Source organism: Lissotriton helveticus, chromosome 1_1 (assembly GCF_964261635.1).
Source record: "Lissotriton helveticus chromosome 1_1, aLisHel1.1, whole genome shotgun sequence".
Lineage (NCBI taxonomy): Eukaryota > Metazoa > Chordata > Amphibia > Caudata > Salamandridae > Lissotriton > Lissotriton helveticus.
Window position 1 is genome coordinate 114,127,322 of NC_136057.1, and position 22,879 is coordinate 114,150,200.

The following is a 22,879-nucleotide window of genomic DNA, read 5'->3' on the forward strand; positions in this document are numbered from 1 at the left end:
ACTCTTTGCTCAAAATGTGTAGAGCTTGAAAGTAAAGATCAACTGTTCTTTTTCGGTCTGGCAAGGTCTGTGAGTCGTGTCATTGTGCATGTATCATATTAAACGCCAGAAAGAGATTGCCCCTTATTTGACACTAGAAAGCAGGAACCTTGTAGCAGGTGCATAGATTGGGTCCAGTTTGGACTAGTAGAACATCCTCTACTTACAGTTTCCTACACTCCGCAAGAATGTTCATTTTGAGAGCCCAAAACAAGGCCAATGCCTCCTTCTCAGTAGTGGAATGTCTACATTAAGCTTCCGGCAAAGCCCTAGATGCAAAGACAATCATGACTTGCTTTCCGATCATGCCGCTGTTTCAGTTCCACTCCTGGGTCCTTGTCTCTGGCATCTGTAACAACGCAATGGGGCACAACTATGCAGACTGTGAGCATTCACAAGACTCTCCTTAACATCTGCAAATTCTTCTCGTATTCCCTAATCCACGCGTAGTCTGCACCCTTCCTCAGCAGGTCTCACAAGGCACAAGTAAATTAGGCACAAACTGAAAATAGAATGTTTCTCACCAACAACTTGTGTGTCTCTTCTTTCTTTATGGGTCTAGGTATTTCCTGTGTGGCTTTAATTGATTCATCTTTGGGGCAGACCCCATCAGCAGAGATTACGTGACCTAGGTAGCTCAATTCCTTACCAGCAAATTTTATTTTTTTCTGTCTATTAAAATCTATTATTCCTCAATGCTCAACTTCATAGGAAATATCAATTATGGTAATGCTTAGCGAATTTTCATTAAAAAAACAAATAAAGAATTACAAAAACGTAATAAGTCCGTTAGATTATAGGGTTAGGTTTGATGAGGTCATACTGATACATTTTGAAGCTTAACAGATGAGCTCTGGATAGGGAGTCCTCTCTGGCAGTGCAGAGCGGACCTGCATGAAATCTCACCATATCACATAAGGGCAGCACTGAGCGGGGTTTAGATGTGTAGCAGGGTAACTCCTGATGTCATCGGGGACAGCCTGACCTTGAGCAGGGTAGATCCTCTCCAGCTCTTGAGACAATTTCTTTCTTTCGAGCCATTAGCTGGACTGAATAATTTTTATTTGTAGCTTAAACAATGTGTGGTGAGACAGGAATGAGTATTTTGCCCTAATTGGCCTGTGATAATGTGTTGTCTTTTCTATTTTCTTCCGCTTCACAGACACCTGAGGACTTGAACATCAGAATTTCAGAATGGAGAAAAGCCAGGTTCCAAGACAAAAAGGAGAAGCTCAGTGTTCACCTGAACCTGTAAGATCCACACTCCCATCTTCTCCCATCCATAATGTGCCTTCTTCAAAATCCCAAACTGATGCTCAGAGGGACTGTGAGATGGAAGCGCTATCAGGGAACCTGCCTAACATGATCCTTTTATCTATGTTGGAGCAGTTGGAAGCCAAACTGGATAACTTGCAGAATACCCTAGAGGACGTGCCGTCAAGAGTCGCTGGGCTCATGGAGCAAATCTGGATAGCAAAGGGTCTAGATCATCTTGAAAACGGGGCAGTGTCTTTGGAGAGGGTCAGTCCGGTGGTGGTTAGAGATTGTCCTCTCAGCAGGTCCCCTCCGATCAATCTTTCAGTCAGGGCCAAGGAGGTGAACCAATGCCTTCAATCTACATCTCCACCTGGTTGTAATCCACAGCCGAATCAGTGTCTTCATCCTACGTCTCCTCATGGGCATGAACCAAAGCAGAGCCAGTGCCCCCAACCTCTGTCTTCTCATCGGCATGAACCAAAGCAGAGCCCCTGCCCCCAGCCTCTGTCTCCAGCTGGCCCTGGAACACGGCAGGACGGTACTGGCTCCAGGTGCCCTCCTCTGGATGTTCAAGTCATCCCAGGTGAGCCAAGCCTTCGTTTTCCACCAGTGTTTGATGATGGACAGGAACCACAGCAGGACCAGTGCATACAACTAGTTTTCCGAGTTGAACAGGAACAACAGGAGCACATGAAGAAAGAACCATTGTATGCAGATAGTTGGGGCCCACAACAGAACGTCTGCCTGCAGCCACTGTTTCACGAGGGACATGAGCAACAGCAAATCCACTGCACACAACCAATGCTCCCAGATGGGGAGGGAACAAGTGAACTCCTAAAGCAAGAGTTGTTGTGGTTTGATGGTGAGGGTCAACGGCAAAACGTCTGCAGACAACCAGCATTTCAAGAAGACCAGAGTCTGCAGCTCAACACATGCCTGCAGGTTCTTTCTGATGCACATGAATTGCATCAGAACTGCAAGAACGAACCAATGCACCTTGAGACACTCAGTCCAGATCGCGTCTATAAGCTAGAACCACTGAATCCTGGGGACTACGATCAGAACTACAAGCAAGAACCACTGCACCATGAGAACCGAGATGAGAACTCTGACCTACAACCCACATGTGCTGATCGGCAGGGCCCATTTGGAGCCTCATCATTCCTGCCACAGAATGCTCCTGATACTGATGGATCTATCGCTAGAGACCCACTGGATAGAGGAAATACAGACGGAGATGGATTGCTGCTCAAAGCCATCCCAGGTATTTGTTTCGTACTGAATTAACATCCAGAATGTCGAGTAACTTGTACAGTTGTGAGGGAATGTAGCATAAAATATTTCCAAAGTTGATGTTTCCAGATTTTTAGTAAGACCTGCAGGGGGCCAAATCTGAGTTGTGTGGACGGGTATCTTTGAGGGGGCCTTGAGTACACCAGAAGCGGTTATGTACCTAGTATCTCCTTTATTTTCGCAAAAGAGTTTCTCCTTCCCGTTAGGTGGTAGGCTAAGAATTGGGACTCTGCACATGAAAAATGACCTGAATTCTGGTCTGTGCATGAGACGCCCCATTCCGGGCTCAAGAACTCTGAGGAATTATGTGGCAGAATCTGTGATTTCAATGCAAGCACCGCGATACTCACCAATCCCCTAAGTGTGAGATGAAAGTGAGGTGTTATTCACAGAGAGTAACATTGCCCTTTTTTGTTGCTAGTGCAAACTAAAGCACTTTAGAGATGGGACTGGGTCTTTGTGATGTTCGAGTGTTCAGAATATAAGAGGATTTCTGGGTCAGTCAGGGTCTGCCGCTTAGAAGGGGAGGAAGGCAGTGTGAAGAGGACAAGTGATCTGTAAGTCAGGTCTGTAGTGGTGGAATGGGTAGGGTAAGACCCGCGGCACCCGAGAGCCTTCGATAAGAGGTGGTTGTTTTTCTGAAGTGTGTAGGTACATGTACATAGAACAGGTGGGCCTGCAGGTCAGAGAGGGCCGGCTTTATTATATCATACTACATCATGTAGAACAACGTACAAGGTCAAGGGAGGTTCAAGATTATGTGTGGTCTGTAGGGTTAGGTGCACAGTACAAGGTGGTCTGAATATCAAGCTGGGTTAGTTGTATTACAGTATGCAGGATTGGGTGATATATTTTCTTATGTTTATTTGATCTAATATGGGCCCCATTATAAGGCCTCAGCTGTGTCTCCATAATGTCTCCTGTTACATTTCCCTCAATTTTTTCTCCCTCGAAGTCAGCAATATCAGCAATATCAGCAATTACAGAAACTCTGCTGGAGGGTGTGTGAAGTAAATGGTGATTACTTTGAGATATGTCGAATTACTGTGGAGATTTGGCATCTGATTCCCCCAGTAATTCCAATGTACTATGATTACATAAGATTATTGGCTCTGTGATCATGTCTGTGCGAACAATAGCTTTACAATATCATATGTATCTTTTGAACCCAATTCATCTTTCTTCCTTCTTTATATAGCTATTGTGTCTGAGGCCCTCTTTAGACATTTCAGTGCACATTACAAGGACCAAATCATGCAAATTTCTGCCTCTCTGCACAAAATGGTGCAATGCAGTGTGTTGCAATAAGCTGAAAGCATAGCCCTTGCAGCATCTTCCACTTTGGTACTTTTGAAAAATCCTGATTGACCAATCTGTTCATCCTCTCTGCTTGGCCATTACTCTGTGGGTGATGACGACTAGCACATTTATCTTGAACTCGGTTCCATCCAAATACTGCTTTATTTCCCTCAAGATAAATTGTTCACGATTATCCGATACTAATTCACACAGAAAACCCTCACTTCCATGTACAAATCATACTTTCAACCAATTTGACATGTTCTCCACAAGCAGAAAAGATTTTTGATTATAGGGATTAAGGCAACGATGTTTGCACCACTATTTAAATACCGCAACTAAATCCAACGTGAAGGTGCTAGAAACAGGAATGTAATCCCTATACAAACCCAACAAGGAAGATAGGGTAACCCCTCTTCCTTGACAAACTTAACTTTTTAAAGAAATGAACAGCACCCTTCAAAGTAAAATACACAGTGTTTGACAAACCATGTCACAATATTTGTTCAAGATAAATATAACATTGTCATACTCGTTTTCCCAATGAATATGAACACAAAAAAAGACTTTAAACTTAAATCTTCAGTTTTCTTTCTTTTATTCAATTTTTCATTTTCTTTTAAAACAATCGCTGATAGCCAAAGAGCCAACGCGTTTCGTCGATTACCGGACTTCTTCAGGGCTATACATGATAAAAAAAGATACAAAAAATACATAATTACAAAATGCAATCCATTAAAAAAGGGCATAATGCCTATGCAGACATACATTGTTCAAAAACCGAGAACCAGAATTTTTTAAACAATACTGAGAAATTTTCACACCTAATCACTTGGGAAAACATATTTCATGAATTGAATACTAGATAATAGAGAGAAAACAAAGGGAGAAATACAAAAATTCATATAACCTCAAAGCACATGTCTATAATTGTGCATAAACCCAAACAGAATTGTGTAAGCGAAATGCATGGAAATCCATGCTTACAATTGCTTGATAATTAAATACATAATTAACGTACTGTTCACCACTGTAACCACACAGAATTTTTTTTTTTTTTTAAAACCAATAAGGTCTTCCTATACATATATCTTTAATAACTACAATTTTATACATCAAAATTATAAAACATTTAATCAATATAATAACAAGGAAAATGCAAAAAAGTGTACCTGAATAGACGTATACTAGTCAAATTTGTGAATGCTGTACAGTTTTCGCAAAGAAAGAACATCTGAGAAAATAACAAGAATGACCTATGAGCATTATGATACAGTCTATCTTATGGATGTCTAGTCTAACCAGTTATTATGCAACATTGCAATACTCACAAAAGGTCAAAGGTGAGTCCTTTCTTATCTATGAATTTCTGATAGTCCAAAAGTGACGTCATGCGGTGTAACCACGATTTCAAATCGGCCAAGGTAAGCCTTAAAGTGAGAAAAAAGGACTAATATTATGTTTTCTATGCAAAGAAAGAAAACAAAAGTCAAAATGCCCAAACACACAGAATTTTGGTTAATAAAATAAAAAAGTTTGTCAACCCAACAATAATTATTCATGGACCCATCCTCTTCATATAGTGCCAATATTAAGCAAAAGCGGTGCATAAACTAAGGAGTGAAATGCAGAGTCACTTAGACATCTATATTCAAAAGTACAATATAAGATGAGACACAACCCCATCCGTCTTAAATACGAGAAAGCAAGGTATTGCCCCACCTACAGAACATATTTTCTCGGAGTGAATAGCAGCGCCATCTTAACACAAGCACAATGGCAAATTTCTGATGCACAGGAAGCATCTGAAACAGACCTAAAAAATCATTACATTCATTGCCCCGCACTCTGTCAGGAAAACCCACTTCTGTCATAAGCAGAACTCTGTATATCATCCTTTTATCATTTTGCAAACAACTGGTAACGCTCTCTAATGAGTTTTTCCACATCCCTCTCCATGTCAGGCCACCAGTATTGCATTGTCAGTCGTTTACTGCTAGATAACACACCTAAATGTCCTTCACGGCTCACCTCTGACAGAATGAACTTGGCTATCGGTCTGCAGTTCACACAACAAGTCGTTTTTCTTTTGGCTATTCTTTCCTCATGAAATGAATCACTTTCAATAAAATAGAATCTTCATCCAATGTCTTTCTCTACTTTGACACACAGACACACAGACACACAGACACACAGACACTCACACTCACACTCTCTCTACCCGGCCAACAAATAGCAGTCATTCTCTTTGTTCTCATGTTCCACATCTTCCTGCCCTCACGGCAGTCGAGGCAAGAAATCAGTATTTTTGTTCCTCTCTCCTGCAGTGTGTTCAACCTCAAAATGATGTTTCAAAAGTTTCAAACTTAACCTCACCAACCTGGCAGTAGCCTGCTGGTGTTCACATTCTTACCATTCAAAAAAGGTTGATTATCAGTTCATATTCTGATCTTAGTCCCACATAAGGATGACTTAGCCAGGTCATTTATAGATTTATTTCTGATCTAATGAGTGAATTTTCGGTTGGGATCAGTTTTTGTCTGTCTCTGGATTAATCTTTTAGACATTTCGCTACTTCCGTTCCACAGCAGGGAAAGGTCATCTATATCCCCGATCCAAATCAGCGCATGGTTTGTCATGTTTTCATTTTGTGATGTCCAGACCACCCGTTATGTGCCCGGGTTAGGCCCATGTATCGAAGTGGCTTGTTTCATATATTGTCCAATGTTTTACAGGATCATTTCTGCTGTGACCTTTTGCACATATTTGCATGCACGACAATGTTGGATTCGTTTCTCTGAAACTACTTTGTTTACACATCTAGCTTCGCACAACATTGTCACGATGCCTTGAACACTAAGTACAAGGCCTCTTGACACACTTTGGACGAATGTCATCTCTATCGTCATCCACAGGGTGACAGGGCTATCTACATATCTATAACATTGTCTAACCTGTACGTACATCACAAGATGCTTTCTATTATAAATAATGAGCATCCCAATAGATTAGTGGAAGAGGCACTACAGCTGACACACAGGGTCCGTGCGGGCTGAGACTTCACTATGCAGCGGTTTGGCATCTCCGTGGGGGGTGTTCAGTTTGTAACCAATTCGTGGCCTGCCTTCTCTCCTGTCATGTCCATTAGTGGGGATTCTTGGCTTCACACCCACACACACTCTAGGTACACATAGAGTAGGGAGTGCATAGTAGGAGTACGCCGTGGCTAGGGCGACTGCCTCCGGAATCTGGGGATCATGGTTCGATCCCCGGCACCAGCGGCAGATTAGCCCAGCACCATGTGATTCTGGGCAATAGCTTGCTTAATATTCCCGACGGCCCCCAGCACCTAGAGACTCTTACGGGTGATTGTGCGCTTTACAAATGTGGGTTATATTATATTGCTGCCTTGCTTATATGTCTGCATATATACACTGTTTTAGCACCATGGTAGAACTATATCTACTATTTACGTGCTTGTAATCACTTTCAGCTGCTTCGGTCTACTGATTATTGCAGCTTATGTATTCTATTCAAGAATAACGTTGGTTCAATAAATATATTGAAAACGTCCCACTCTGTATTCTCTGTATATTTCTCTGAGAGCAAGTAAGCTTGAGTGACTGAGCGAAAGGTCTGTTCTGTTTCCACGATCCCTGAGGGGTCAGGGTTGTCATGTTCAGGGGTTGCCAGAAACCATTCGCTTCCTGGTAAGGTTAGGGAGTCTTATGTTGGCACTGTGAGCTCGCTGGTCTCTAGGCCAACTCATCCTGCGGAGGTGCCCGGAGCCAGTATAGACACTAATCCAAAGTTTATGTTGTCCAACAAACGTGCAGGTCCTACGGATTAGTGGGAACTACACGACACACCTGTTCCTTCCACCAGACCACAAATACATTTGCAGAGCTGGGAGAGCAGGTGCCCATTGCTGTCCCTGAGATTTGTCTGTAATATCTATCTTTAAATATGAAAATATTGTTATTTAGGCAAAAGTCATGGTCCCAAGCATCCATGTATAGTCATATGGAGATATTGGTCTATTGCAAAAAGCGTGTTCGTAGGCTCTCAGACCTTGCGTGTGTTGTACGCATAATTAGCAAGATCACATCCTAGGTAATTGTCAAATATGATTGTCTCCTGTGTTTATCTTTCGTGGAAAATTCCCTCTATCTTTACAAAAGGATGGGAGGCTCTCCACAAGAATCAGCAATAAATGGTTTTAGTTTATTGCTATGTTTTCCAGTAAACTATTGTTGGAGGGCAGTATACGCCCCCCTTGTGCTTGCATACATTTGTTAGAAGGTAAAAGCATGGTACAGTAGAGGGTAGTGTTTTACACAAATGAAAATTTTGCCATTCCCATTTCCCAACAATCCGTATTTAATAATTATTGAAAAGCCTTTCGTTCATAATTGCAAACAATCATTAAAACCACATTCTTGCCCCTTATCGTATGACATTGGTACTTATGTTGTCATTACATAATGTGTTAATGGCCTCCCTTTGTCCATTACTCAAGTTGGATCTGATTCTTCCCTTCTTTCCTTGACTGGTGAACAATTTATTTGAACAAGTCTTTGGCGACCAAGTCACTAAAGACATCCAGATTATCATGAGGCAAGGAGGAGTTATGTGTAGCTTGCTTTTTGAAGCGAGTTAGGCTTCCCTGATCTATCTGTGCCTCCTTTCCCAGCAATGCTTCTCGCTCTTTCGTTGCACATATATTTCCATTATCCAGACCAGCCAATGTCATGAAGTATCAGCGTCTCTTGAACACAAGTCCTGTTTTCTGTATTGGGCCCCCTATTCTCAAGTTCATTGGCTTCGGTCTGATTTTATGCTGATATCTTAGAAACTGAAATATGTCAATTATACATGAACTGTAATCTAAATCCCTACTGGGGCAGAAATATAAGTCAAGGTTCTGCATATTTGGTTAATCCTTTGTCAGTTAATGTTGCGATGAGTTAATAATGGAGAATTAATTCATATCTCGCCTTGCTCTATCACCTTTCTCTTCCTATGGGGTGAGTAATCTTTTTGTCTTCCATTTGCTCTTTCCTGTCTTTCTCTTCCTTTGTTTGTGCCTCTTGCTTTTGTTTTTCCTTTTTTATGATATTCTATTGTCCGTCCTTGTCTTAGTAACCCGTACTCAGCGAAAAAAGTGGCAAGTAGGTTTTTTTACTAGGTAGTTGCTAGCAGAGTCGTCTGAGTCACCTTCTGAGCTTGATTCCTCTGTCAAAAGTTCCTGTCGTCTTTGTGTCAATGGAATTTTGACTGCTCTCCTTACTTATTCGTATCATCTTACAAAGTTTAAGACTCTTCCAGGACAGTAGTAAAATTTCGTCTTTTGTAGCTATTACCTCTTTCTTATCACTTGCTCATCATTCTCGTTGTACTTAAGTTCAGCACTTATTTTCAAGTGCAACACATGTGAGGTTGGAGAACTCCATCAGACTGCAGACTTAGAACTGTAACAAAAAAAACAAGTTAGCAGGCCTTCTCCATCTATGAACTCATGATCTGGAACAACATCCCTGTATCCATCAGGACCGCCCGACATTGCTCCCGTTTAGGAAAGAGTTTAGGACTTCCTTCTTTAAAAATAATTTATGTTCATCTTTGGCTCTAGCTTCAGGCTAGGTTTGCAGTATAGAAATAACATATAGATCCATACATAAAGAAGCTGTCCTAGCCTACACTAACGTTTGAATACTTTTGAAAAAAATCTTGTGAAAATGTTCATGGGAGAGTTGAGAATGGTTATCCCACCAGAGCACCCCTGGCATCCAGTTAAGATTTTAATGTTGTTTTATCAAGAGTAACAAGTCCACCTTTTAAGCCATTACATCACTGCAAGCCTTAATGTGGATAGTTGTCTACCTAGTAGCAGTCTCTTCCTCAAACAGTTAGCAAACTACATGACCCATTAGTAGTTTAACAGTTCCTGCAAGTTTACAAAGACAAAGTTAAATATGCATCCAGTGTTAAACATGCACTCATGCTCTACATTATCAGAATGGAAAATGTATGAAAAATAGGGCCGTTTTTTGCACCGGCACAATTTGGCATATGGTTTTCTACTCGTGTAGAGACTAGGGGTGGCCGTAATTTGCGTAATCGTGTTACGCAAAGCTCAGCGTAAAAATATTCCGTGAGCACGCGAATTCTGCAAACACGCGGAATTGCTTCTTCTGCTCCTTCACAATGCTTTTTTCCTGTTTGCGAACGCTGTTTGCGTGCTCGGGGGGAAATATCTTGCGAACACACATTTTGAAAGTGTGAACAAGCAAAAAATTCTACAAAGCCACGGATCGCGGAGGTTTTGGCAATTCCACTTTCTCCGCGGAATGTGAAATTACCCAAATTCCACAAATTCTGCAAGTGGAACTGAATTTACCACCCAGGTCGAGCGGAGACACCACATAGAAATACCACAGGGTGAGTCCACATGTGATAAAGATGCAACCATGGCTTTTCTACCCAACATACCTCTAGTAGATAATTTGTAAAGCAGAAACATTTGGTTCTGTGCATCCTTTCATAAAATATTTCTCTGGTGACATCAACATATTCGGTCGTTGAGGTATGTGGGTCCGATGTTGTTGAGGGATTTGTAGGCGTGGGTGAGGAGTTTGAAGGTGATCCTCTTCTCGACGGGGAGCAAGTGGATGCTTCGTAGATGTTGGGTCATATGTTTGTGGCGTGGTGTCCCTAGAATGAGCCTGGCTGTGGCGTTCTGGACCTTACCGGTTCTTTTAAGTTATGGCACAACCTGTGATGTGCCACAGCTTGCTGCAAATGGAAAATGTTACTCTCTTGCAAATACTGTCAGCTTGTCATGTTGCAGGCTCACATGCATCACCCACTTGCTGTATGGTAGGAAAGTATACAGGTTGCTCAGATTAAGCAGTTTATTTTTTTTATTTTACACATATAAGCAGTTGTACTCCGATGGAGAAAACAACACAATGATTTTAATTGGAGTCTGCGCACTGATGCATTATGCCTTTCTGGTATGGGATTACGAGTCGTTCTCCAGAACTCAATCTTAAATTAGTTATTTTTAGTAGTCAGAACCCAACCCATGAGAGGTCACCATATGTGAACTGTAGTACTACAAGCAGCAAATGATTGTTTACAGGTAGTAACATTTTCCTTCCTTCTTAGATATTACTGTCCACCTTTCTCATATTATAACCGTGCATTTCTTTCAAGAAATATTTCCCATGTATAATTCTCAGTGTTCATTTTATTCTGCAGCACAACAGTCGCAGACAGAAAGTATGAATGGGAAAGAAAAACGTAAAGCTTCCGGAGGAAGGATGAATTTTGCTTATAAAATGAATGAAGGAAAACACCAAGGAATACAGAGGAGGGAGAATTTTAACAATCAAACACTACTTACATGGCAGAAAAGAATAGGCACCAGTCTAAGAGCTTATGCCTGTGCTGAGTGTAAGAAAACATTTACTGCAAAGACGCATTTTTTACTGCACGAACAAACGCACACAGATCGGTATCCCTACACTGAGCATGAAATGAGGTTTGCTGATAAGGCAACACATGAAAAAACTCACAAAGGAGAGCGGCCCTTTCACTGCAATATCTGTGAGAAAAGTTTTACTCAGAAGGGAAATCTTCTACAACATCAAAGCGTACACACAGGAGAGAAGCCTTATCACTGCACTGTGTGTTCTAAACCCTTTTCTCAGAAGGCGACCCTTGTACGGCATCAAAGAACTCACACAGGAGAGAGGCCTTATCACTGCACTGTGTGTTCCAAACCCTTTTCTCGGAAGGCACACCTTGTACTGCATCGAAGAACACACACCGGAGAGAGGCCTTATCACTGCACTGTGTGTTCCAAGAGGTTTTCTCGAAAGGCGACCCTTGTACAACATCAAAGCGTACACACAGGAGAGAGGTCTTATCACTGCACTGTGTGTTCCAAGGGCTTTACTCTTAAGGCAGCCCTTGTACGCCATCAAAGCATACACACACGAGAGGGGCCTTATCACTGCACTGTGTGTTCCAAGAGATTTTCTCGTAAGGCGACCCTTGTACGGCATCAAAGCGTACACAGGCCAGAGGCTTTATCTCTGCATTGTGTGTAGCAAGAGATTTGATCTTAAGGCAAGCCTTGTACGCCATCAAAGAACACACAGGCGACGGCCATGACGCCGTACAGGATATGGAAACTGCTGTAAACAAAAGGTGTTGCTCAGTAACCTCAAGTAACACATACAAGATGGAATCCTTCTCGAAGCACTGCCAAAAAACCTTCATTTAAAAAAAGAAATGTGATCTTTTACATCATCTTAGAATCTACAGCTAAAGTTAGACCTCTTATGACATCTAACAATCCTTCTGGGCTGAGATCCTCCCTTTCCTCTGAATGTCAGAAGAGCTTTGAGTTAAAGGACAAACTCTAACATTTGCAGCGTCTCCAAACAGAATGTAGGTTCTTCAACGTCACTAACGTCACTTCACCAAGCAACAAACTTCACAGAGGCTGCTTCACTGCGAATTAAACCTGTCAGACTCTCATGAAATGTGTGCAATGTTGAGGACATGTTACCAAGTGTGGATCATAAACTATCCTGATAGACATAACTTCTGGGACTCAACAAAAAATTATTGAAAGACCTGAGCGCATGGGAAAAAGAAACTAGGAGAAGAAATACGAATCAAAAACCACTTGAGGACAAAAAATATAAACTCCTTTCATCACTAAAGCAGGAACTTCTACTCCCTATCAGTATCTTCAGACCAGCTGTGTAAATATTCTGTACAACCCATCCAGGCTGAGAGAACAAAAGAGGATTCATGGCTGTCTAGATTCTAACAACATACAAAGTTGGCACCAACCATATAAATCTGCAGTTTCAACTGCCGAGACTGTGACACATTTCACAATGTTTTGAGATGGTTTATTCTGGTGAGAATTTTATTTTTTTTTATAATCAATTTTATTATCATTTTGAAAAGAAAGAAAAAAGACAGCATACATCTTACACAGTAAAGCCAATTCCATCTCCAACAAACAGTAAAAAACCCCACTGTGTGGGTAGGAGTATTTATGCAAGCCACCCAAGCTGGAAAGCAGCACCCCGTTACATGGAACAGCCAAAACTGACAATTTAAAACAGTAGGTTCAGCCATTTGCCCCAAACCCTATGGCACCTCGTGGGACAACCATCTTCCTCCTGGACCACGCACCAATCCACTCCCTGGTGCGAATTCCACAGGGTAGGGGGGTTGGGCTGGGCCCAGGCCGCTGCAATATCTCATTTAGCCACAGCGACCGCCGTACCCAGAAAATGTTTGTCCGCTCTACAGCTGTCCAAACCTTCAAATACACCCAGGAGAAGACGCAAGGGATCGTGTGGAACCTGCCGACCCAAGGTCTGTGTGAGCTCAGATTCCACTTTGGACCAAAAGGGGTAAAGGCCTGGGCAAAGCAAACCATGTGGTAGAAGTCAGCTGGAGTTTTGGTCGCTATTTTGGTGAGAATGAAATACACAAAAACTAACGTTCACATACATTACAAAACAAAGCACATTGTCTGATAAAGACACTGTAAGGAGTATTTCATCTCTAAACTATCCTAAAGGACAATCAACCTCGGCAGGAATTAAGTCACTGCACTGGCTTCCCATCCAGCAGCGGGTGGAATTTAAGGCCTTATGCCTGGTGCACAAAGCACTTTATGGTGGAGGTGCTGAGGATATCCCAAAAAGATTCCTACCTTATACCCCCCCAAGTACCCTTAGATCTGCTAATTTGGGCCTTATCCAGATTGCTAAAATCAGACGGACAAGATGGGATGGCAGGACTTTATCAAGTTGAGCAGCAAAGTTATGGAACAAAATGCCTATGGCCATGAAATTTCAATCTAATCAGCAGGTCTTTAGGAAGGACTTGAAAACATGGCTGTTCACTTCCACATAGTCCCCTGGTAACACAGGCCATACTTCCTTTCTACATACACTAGCGCCAAGACGTCACGGCAATCGAGCGCTCTATAAACATATATCCTATCCTATCCTATTTGGGCAAGTGCTGGAGCTTGCTGTGGCTGGTAGCAAGCCCTAGATCTGCAGTGACATGTGGATCTCTAGCAATGAACTAAGTAGCAATTGTGGCATGTATGTGTGTGCAATGATGAGACGCCCTGGGTGCTAAGTGAATGATGAGACTAGGAATTGGGGGCCTCAGCTAAAGCTGTGATACTGGAATATTGTCAAGAGCAAGCCAGCGGGTCACAAGATTGTTACAGCTGCGTTGGCACATTTACGGCATATCAGCCAGACATAAAACTTTATTCGGCTTACATAGGCTCTAAAAGTACAAGTTACTAGCATATTAGACTCAAAATTAATTTACTAAAACGCAGTTATTTTTTGGCGACAGATGTTTGTCCCACGCAGTAAAATCAGTGCGAACAGCACCACGCACAGTGCAAGAGGGAACTGCATCTTTCCGCCGCTTGAATAGAAGTTCTACTAGAGCGGCAGCTTCCTCAACGTGAATGGAAGGTTTCTCAACATGAGTGCTAGTGCCCATCCCCGGGCAGCCGCGTTGAGAAATCTCGTTGGGAGATGGTCTAGTGCTGGATTTTCCTTGCTCACGCTCGCCAATTTAACGTTGGTGAGCACAAGCAAGTAAAAGTTTTTCTGAACTCCGAGTGTCTGAGGAGTGCAAAAACTCCACAAAGTCTACCAACGGAGCCGAGTTCACCGCCCAGACCTAATGTTTATGTCTCTGTATATAAGTGTTGAGAGAAAATGTTTTGGAGCTATTACGTCAAGAATATACAATTTTATTTAGCACATATTGGTGGGAATAATGTTTATTTTTCTATTACTGAATTTGCACAGCAAACAATCAACAGTAAACTTAAAAACGACATTTCCCATGATGTCAGTAACCACAGTCCGCAAATCACTGCCCATTATGCTCAGGTATGACCAGCACCATCTTACTGCCTCCTCTTTGAGTATGCTCAGTTTCACACAGTTCAACCACAATATCCGGGTCCTAGATGGGATTACCTTCTATGTCTAACCTGGAACGATGCATTCGTTGTATAAATGTCACTCAGCTGAAGAGCTGTAAAGCTCCAGCTTGAAGCCTGCTACCTTGTCTAGTATCCAGGTGTCTTGAGACATGTCCCAGTTGTTAAAGAAATATCTCACTTTTCCCCCCACCCAAACATTGCTTGACAGGGAATGATCTATACCCTGAAAAATAAGCATGGAGGGATGTCTCGCTCTGGGCGGTCCCCCTTAATGGAATTATTGTAGTCCTTCTCAGTGGTAAGGGCATCAGGGGCCGAGTACCCTGGTACTTGTCAGCTACTTTCTCTAGGCAAATAGTTTTGATCTTGCTGGTGCAAACTCTGGCCTCATTTACAAGAGGCTTGCCCAGCTGGAGCGTCACTTTTCTTTTAAAGCTCGTGTGGTGCAGGCCTCTGAATCATATCTACAAGGCGACGGAAAACGCTTCATGGATATGGAGTAAGGCTAGGCAGCGCAAAGCGCTGCGTTGGCTTACTCTGGATCAAGGAGGCATTCCATGGGTGTTGATGTGGGTGGTCCCACGAAACACCCATTTACTTTGACACCGCCCAAGATTTAGACACTCAAGTAAACCTGGGTGTAGGAACTGGGGTCACCAGTTCCCCGGGGGTAGCCTGGCACGAGCAGGTAGGCACCCGAAAGCTTAGGTGTTAAGTGACTACACAGCACACAACCACTGAGACAATAACATGCACGTAATGACTGACGCCACTCCAGTGAGTTTGGATTAAAACGATAAACTTTTATCTCAGATCAAGGTTCAGGGTAATCAAATATCACAGTATCAATTCATTCCATCAGAGGGGAGTCAAGGGAGCAGTTCAATAATCAATATAGCATGTCGCAATAAACATTTCATAGAAGGATTAGCATTTCATAACTTAGCACTAAACATTTCAGTAGGTAACTGTAGGCTTTTAGGAAAGCATTTCATTCAGGGGAATAAACGTTTCCTCACTCAGTGATAACCAGTGCCTCATGTAACTGTAAGCAGTCAGGAGATGCGGCACCAAGTAGGAGTAAACATTTCATTTAGAATAAACATGTCATCAGGTCACACTAATCATGGCATTAGGCAGGGATAAACAACCCTGTTGTAGAACCAGGTTATTAGACTGGGATAAGCCTATCATCGGGTAAAGGTGAACACTTCCTTACGTAAGAATAAACCTTTTTATATGCACTCAGGAAGACCCAAGACATTAGAGGTTAGGCATCATCACATTAGGTAAAGCAATCCTGTCATTATAAATCTGTAGGCAGTTAGTTAACATTTCATCAGTCGGGAATAACTATTTCAATGAATAGGGATAACCACTTCAACAGGTAAGACCCACCATCTCATTCCTCAGCACTAAACATGCATTAGGCGCTCATGACCATTTCATTATATGAGCAACTCAGGAGTTAACCGTAGACTTTCATTTAGCATCTCCTGTGGCAGGAATGTAACCTCTTATGCAGGCATAGAACATTTCATTGAGCCTTAGTAAAATCTTCCAGTGCACCTGAAAACCATTTCCTTATGCAAAGATAAACATCTCATTAGGGGTAAACCAACATTCCATCCCCCAAGAATAGACAGGCCATTAAAAGAGAAAATCAGGCAGGAATAAGCACATTTCCTTAATCAGGAGTAGACAGGGCCTTAAGCTGGGTTATTCAGCGGGGGTAACCATTCCATTAGCCACATTAAGCATGTAAAACTTTGGGCCAGGGGACTAATAAACCAGCACAACAGCGGTAATCTCTGAGAACCTGCCTAGGGGCAGGTTAGCACAACCAGTCCCCCAACGTGTGGTTAACTTTATTAGAATTCGGGCCCCCAAATGGCTTACAGGGCTCTTGCCCAGTTCAGAGGGACTTCAGCGTCATTCCAGGCCAACGGGGCCCAACAACAGTGTTCCCCCAGGTGAGGGGTGAACTCAGGGCCTCCCGCCCTCCTCCCCGTAGTTACCTTCTCTCTTCGGCCTTTCCAGGGCCCTTGCGGAGGTTTTCGGTAGAGGGAGGGCTCCTATTCTCCTTCTTGAGCCCTCTGGTGGTGTCAGTTACGAGGGAGGGCTCTTACCCTTTCCTGAGCCCCCCCCGTCAGGCGGGGGGCTCAGGAGAAGCAGGACAGGCCCGGCCTCTCTCTCGGGCCTGCTCGGGCCCAAGAAACAATCACCTGAGGTTGAAGGGAGGCGTGCCTGAGGCCGCCAATGGCAGCGCGGCCCTCGGGCGGCCTCGCCTCCCTTCCAGCAGTAGGCCTCAAGGACGGGGGTGCGGCCGGTGACGTGACTGGCATCTCCCGTCACGTGATGGGGTTATTCTTTGGCCTCAAAGGCCTTGCGCAGCCTCACGGTAATCCCGCAGCGGCCCTCCTTAGACTCCGGGGGCTGCGCGAGGGAGATCCCGAACAAGGCAGGACAACTTCAGCGCCCAGCACAGCCCAATACGGAGCAGCGGCGGTGAGTTGTGCTCTTGCGGGGGTCACAGCGCTTCAGGCCGGAGACCTCCTGGGAGGCTATAGCGCCTCGGGGCCACAGCGCTGGGGACGTTAGGCTTCACAGCCCCTCCCGGCAGTCCTGGCACCAGCGCTTGGAGGACACGGTGCTTCAGGGGCAACAGCAGTTCGCGTGACACAACGCGGCCCAGTACCCAGCAGGGGGGAATAATACAGCGCTGTGGGGAGGCACCGCAGGTCTGGAGAGGCCAGCGCTTCGTAGAGATAGCGCCTGGGCAAGCAACAGGTTAACAGGCTACAGCGCTTGGGCAGATTCTTTAATAGCGCTTCACAGGTAGTATATTTAAGTTGGAGGCAGATCACAGTTCAAACAGGACAGGCCACACGACAGTGGCAGATCAGAAAAGGGGACCCAGGTGGCGTCAGGAAGCGCAGGGGGTGACACAGCGCCAATACCTGGTTGATCCCCAAGTAGTCTGGTGGTCTCTAGGTTTCTTCTTGGCGCTAGATGGATCTTGCGCCCTTTGTAGATAGTTGCTTGGTTTCTTGGAGGGGGGTTGAATTGAGGGCTGCTGACAGGATTTCTCAGCAGGTCACTGTAGATGTCCCTGGGTTCCCCTCCCGCCGGGCTAGTTCAGTGGGCTAGCTCAGGGTACCTCACTCAACTTGGAAGGCAGCACCTAAGCCCTGTCACTCCCAGTGGCATAGGCCCCTGACTAGGCCCTACCGCCTAAATCTCCTGCGTGGGTCCCCCAGGTCAGTTATGCCCCAACTGCCTGGAAAGTTTCCCTCCCTTTCCTTTTATAGGGCCAGGTCAGGTGCCCACCCTCTATTCTAGAAGGTGCCAGGAGCTTCCCTACTCTAACTGTGGGCAAGCAAGGCAGGCTGGAATGGCAACAATGTATGGGGACTCAGCCAGCTCCTGGCAACTAGAATGCTTCTTAACAAGACCACGCTGCAGTAACAGGGACCTACAGCAGCCATGTTGAAGGTAGAGAGCACCTGTACCTAGCATTGATTTTAACATTACCCAGGGCATTTCAACCTCACAGGGCCTATACAACTTTGTTACAATGGGGGGACATCCTGGATTCGGGGAAGCGAAAAGCAAACAATTTCCGGGCAAAGGGCCGAGTCCAACACTCGGGCAGTGCCAAAACCTTACACCTCCCCAAAGCGGCATAATGAGGAGAAATGTTTTCATTTCTCCTCTTTTATTCCTCTTTCCATGTGTGTCACATTCTTCAGCAGACATAGACCCCAGTGCACCATGGTGCAAGGGTGTCTGTGTTGACGCTCGGCTGCAAAATGTGCGCCTGAAAGGCCAGTAATGCACTGTGTCCTGTATGGTGCACTCCTGCCCTTTTGATTGGTGCAGAGCAGTGCACCAAAAAAGACTTTCAATGCTGCTGTATGCCAATTCTTGGCAAATGAGGCCCTCAGTGTTCCTCGATCAGTGTATGAGGTGATATTGAACAAGTCTTGTTGGTCTAATTATCACAGCTCAGCCATGGGCTTATCGCTCGTGCAAAGCGGAGTGGGCACACTGGAGCGCGTGCATCAAAGCAGGCAGTAGAAGACTGCGCTCCTCCGATTAGAGAGGGTGCAGTCTGACCCAAATCAAGTACTCCACAGATGAAAACGCTGTGGCAATTGCCCACCGATTGCATCACTCGGCAGACAAGTTTAGAAGCTTCTCTTTCAATTACATTAACAATCAAATAAAAGAATCAACCAAGAAGCAAATACACCGTACATAGCTTATATAAGAAGATATCACCACAACCAGATATATGAATGATAACTGTAGGAAACTGGCTCTTTATATAGTATACCAAAAAGAGGCATACTGTGCATTGAGTCATGAGTGGACGGGGTTTGCTTTAGCAATCTCAAGTTGCTCTTCTACGGAGTAGTGAGGTCGAACAGCTTTAGGCTTATCAGAGAGGAGTGTCAGACATCTGCGATACACGCACAGAGTCAATAAATGGTACACACGACTCAATAAGGAGATATATAACCCTTGATATATATATCTAGGCACCAGAATCAATACGATCAGGTAACAGTGCAATTTACATAAGCGTCAATGCTATCCTATGGAGGAAAAACAAATACTGCATACAAGTTCTTTACAGCGACTCACCTGATCACTCTCTTGGACTTAAGGTGAGTATGGGGCAAGGTCCAAGGCAGCATCACAGGTCACCCTCAGGGGCACTAGGGCGGCCGGGTGCAGTGGTGCAATCCAGCATCTGGTGCCAATGTTAATCTACGGGGATCGGTCTGGTTGAACAAAGGCTGCAGGTTTGGACTGGGAGGCCAGTCAGGCTAAACCAGCAGGTGGACTCGGCTCTTATGATGCTCCGGGACACATTTGGTCCTCTTCGCCAGCGATGCATGCAAGTGTTGGGTTTTTGGTGTCTGGAGTTCTCTCAGTCCTGAAGGATGCCTGCAGGATGCAGGGAAGCAGCTCTGCTGCTCCATGGGTGATCCTGATTCGTGGGTGTAGAGCTGGCACTTTTCCCAGGCTTCTGGAGACACGGCAGCTGCAGGACAAGTGGTCATTGTCGCAGTCGTCAAGGACAGCAATCCGGTTGGCACCAAGTCAGTTAGTGTCTCCTGTTCCTTCTTGTGAATCTTTTTTTTTTTTAAACACTTTATTGAGGCAGATGTTGCAAACCACAGTATCATCTGAAGAAAACAGTGCCATGTTACAGAGTCTGTACGTAAGCGGTTAAGTAGCTTAATCAGCAGATTGATGAATACAGCAAGACAAACATCCGGGTTGCACCATGCAGCATGAAAACTGTTACAGTAGAATTTTTTTTCTAATAAGGCAACTTAAATACAAATTAAACAGTGCCAATAGGTCAAAAAACAAAGAAAGAATAGAAAAAGGACAACAATAATGATAATCAGATTGCAAGACTAGCACAGTAAATCTATCAGTATCACATTAAGCGGCACCCTTGCCAATGACCACATCACAGTAAACGTATACCAGGAACCTTTCCACCCAGGAATGAGTTGGGCCAGCAGCATGAGTTCGCATAGTGCCGATTCGTCGGGAAGAGCTGAAAGGTGGGCTGCGTGAGCGTGGAGAGGACATTCACCTGCGTCGGCCCGAAGACCCCTAGTATCGGGAACAGCATCGGGGCCCCCGCCCATCAGGCCTCGTCTCCACACCAAAAGGGTAGTGGCCAACAGCCGCAGAGGCATAGCCAGTGTGGAAGTGTGGAATGTGGGACCCAAGGTCTAGCCCACCCCGGTCGGTGTGTTGGGATGCAGGGACTGGGAGGGAGCCTCTAGCGTTTTCCGTGAAATGAAGTGGCGGTACGGACCCCAAATATCTGTAGGGCGGGAGGTGGCCGGGAGTTGGTCAGAATACTCCACACTATTTACATTGCAGAATGCCACACTCCTTAGCCAAGCGGCAGCTGAGGGAGCACGTCTCGAGCATCAGAGCAGCGCGACCTCCCTCTTGGCCAGAAGGAAGCAGACCGATGCCAATTTGCGAAGTGTGCGGGGAAAATTGGACATATATCCCATCAGGGCAATCTCCGGAAGGACCGATAGCGACAGGCCCAACATCGCACCCAGTGTGTCGTGTATTTCAACCCAATAAGAGTGCAACTTCGGGCATGTCCAGGAAAGATGAGCAAAGTCAGCCTGAGGGGCGTTGCATTTAGGACAAGTGTGGGGACGGGTCGGGTCGATTCTGTGGGCCAACGCGGGGGTGTGGTACAGCCGACGAAGGAATTTAAAATGTATAAGTTTGTGCCTGCTGTTCATTGAAACTTCCCTGGTCATGGCACAGCATGCTCCCCACTGGTCGTCAGTTATCTGGGTGCCCAGATCCAACTCCCATGCGGCTCGCACCGCCTCGTCAGACACTGGAAGTGAGGACAGGCAGAGTTTGGAGAGTTTGGACGCAACATGGGCCCCCGAAGAGTTCTGGATGATGGACGTGAGGGCCAGAGTGTCATCAGGCGGCAACGGGAAAGTGGGGAATGTAGCCCGCATCAGTGCCCTTAGTCTTGCAAACACAAACGTGTCCATAAAAGTGCGGTCGGTGAAGCGGGGGTCTTCGGTAATAGAAAGAGCGTGGCCATCTGGGAATAAGTCACCTATCGTGTGCAGTTGGTACTTAGAAAGTGTTCGACTAATCAGTGTTTCGCCTGTAATGGGGAGCCAATGTGGGCTGGGAAGCGGGAGGGCTGGAGAGTACAGTATGTCTACGCGCAGCAAGCGTCTGAGTTTGTCCCAAGTCGTTGTGGTGAGAGGGAGTATGTTGTGTGGGTCGCGAGGGATGCCTTTGGGAAGCACGGCATCTAGAGACACTGGGAGCGCGGCGTCCGCTTCGGGTTTTAAATGTTGGATCCTGGCATCTGGATGGTACCAGGCGTGGGAATACGAGCATTGGGCCACCAGGTAGTAAAGGTGGAAGTCTGGTACCCCAAATCCGCCCCTCTCGTAAGGCAGTGTCAGTGTGCTCCAGGCGAGGCGAGGACGCTTCCCTCCCCAAACCAGTCTGAGTAGGGCTGTGCGCAATTGGGTGAAAAAAACCTTTTTGAGAGTAATGGGGATGTTATTGAAAAGATATAAAAACCGGGGCAGAACCACCATTTTCACTATAGCTATGCGCCCAGCCATCGATAAAGGGAGGCGGTGCGAGCGATCAGTGTTATCTTCCAAAAAGTCAAGGGCGTGTCCATAGTTCAGGCGGATAATGGATACAGTATCTAAGTGGATATGTATCCCTAGGTATTTAATGGAGTCCTCGCACCATTCCAACGGGAGGGAGCAAGGCCATCTCGCAGTGGCGAGGGTGAGAGGGAACAGTTGCGATTTGTGCCAATTAATCCTAAAACCGGAATAGTCACCAAAGCGCGTAATTTCAGAAAGCAAAGGCTGCAGGTTGGTCTCAGGGGTGCGGACGTACAGAACCATGTCATCTGCGTAGAGTGACACCAGAAGAGGCCCGGTGCGGAACTGGAGCCCCCTGTGCAAATGTTTCTCTTGAAAATGTCGGACCAGGGGGTCCATAGCCAGTATAAAAAGTAAGGGGGTTAGGGGGCACCCTTGTCGCGTACCTCTGGAAAGGGTAAACCTATCTGTGACGGTGCCATTAAGGCGAATGCGCGCCGTGGGAGCTGTGTACAGCAATTCAATAGTCGCCACAAACATTGCGGGCATGCCCATCCTACGCATTACATCCAAAAAAAGGGCCACTCCAGAGTGTCAGAAGCCTTCTCGGTGTCCAGAAAGACCGCAGCAGCCGGGATGTCGGGGTCAATTCTGTGCAGAACCGAGAAAATGGTGCGAAGGTTAAGGGAAGTTGATCTCTGAGGAACGAAGCCAGACTGCACTGGCGAAATAATAGAGTTCACCAGCAGCGCAAGACGCATTGCGAGTACTTTAGCCAGGATTTTATAATCCAGGTTCAGGACTGACAGCGGGC

At 45.2% G+C, this 22,879-nt stretch overlaps 1 protein-coding gene across 1 annotated transcript in view; it reads left to right on the forward strand.

Moving 5' to 3' along the window:
• Positions 1–1,233: 1,233 nt before the first annotated feature.
• LOC144768052 (uncharacterized) overlaps positions 1,234–22,879 on the forward strand; it is a 657,281-nt gene continuing 635,635 nt past the window's right edge. The window contains exons 1-2 of the mRNA XM_078651429.1: positions 1,234–2,560; positions 11,152–11,958. Of these exons, the coding sequence (XP_078507555.1) occupies positions 1,234–2,560; positions 11,152–11,958 (2,134 nt within the window). The remainder of the gene's footprint in view (positions 2,561–11,151; positions 11,959–22,879) is intronic.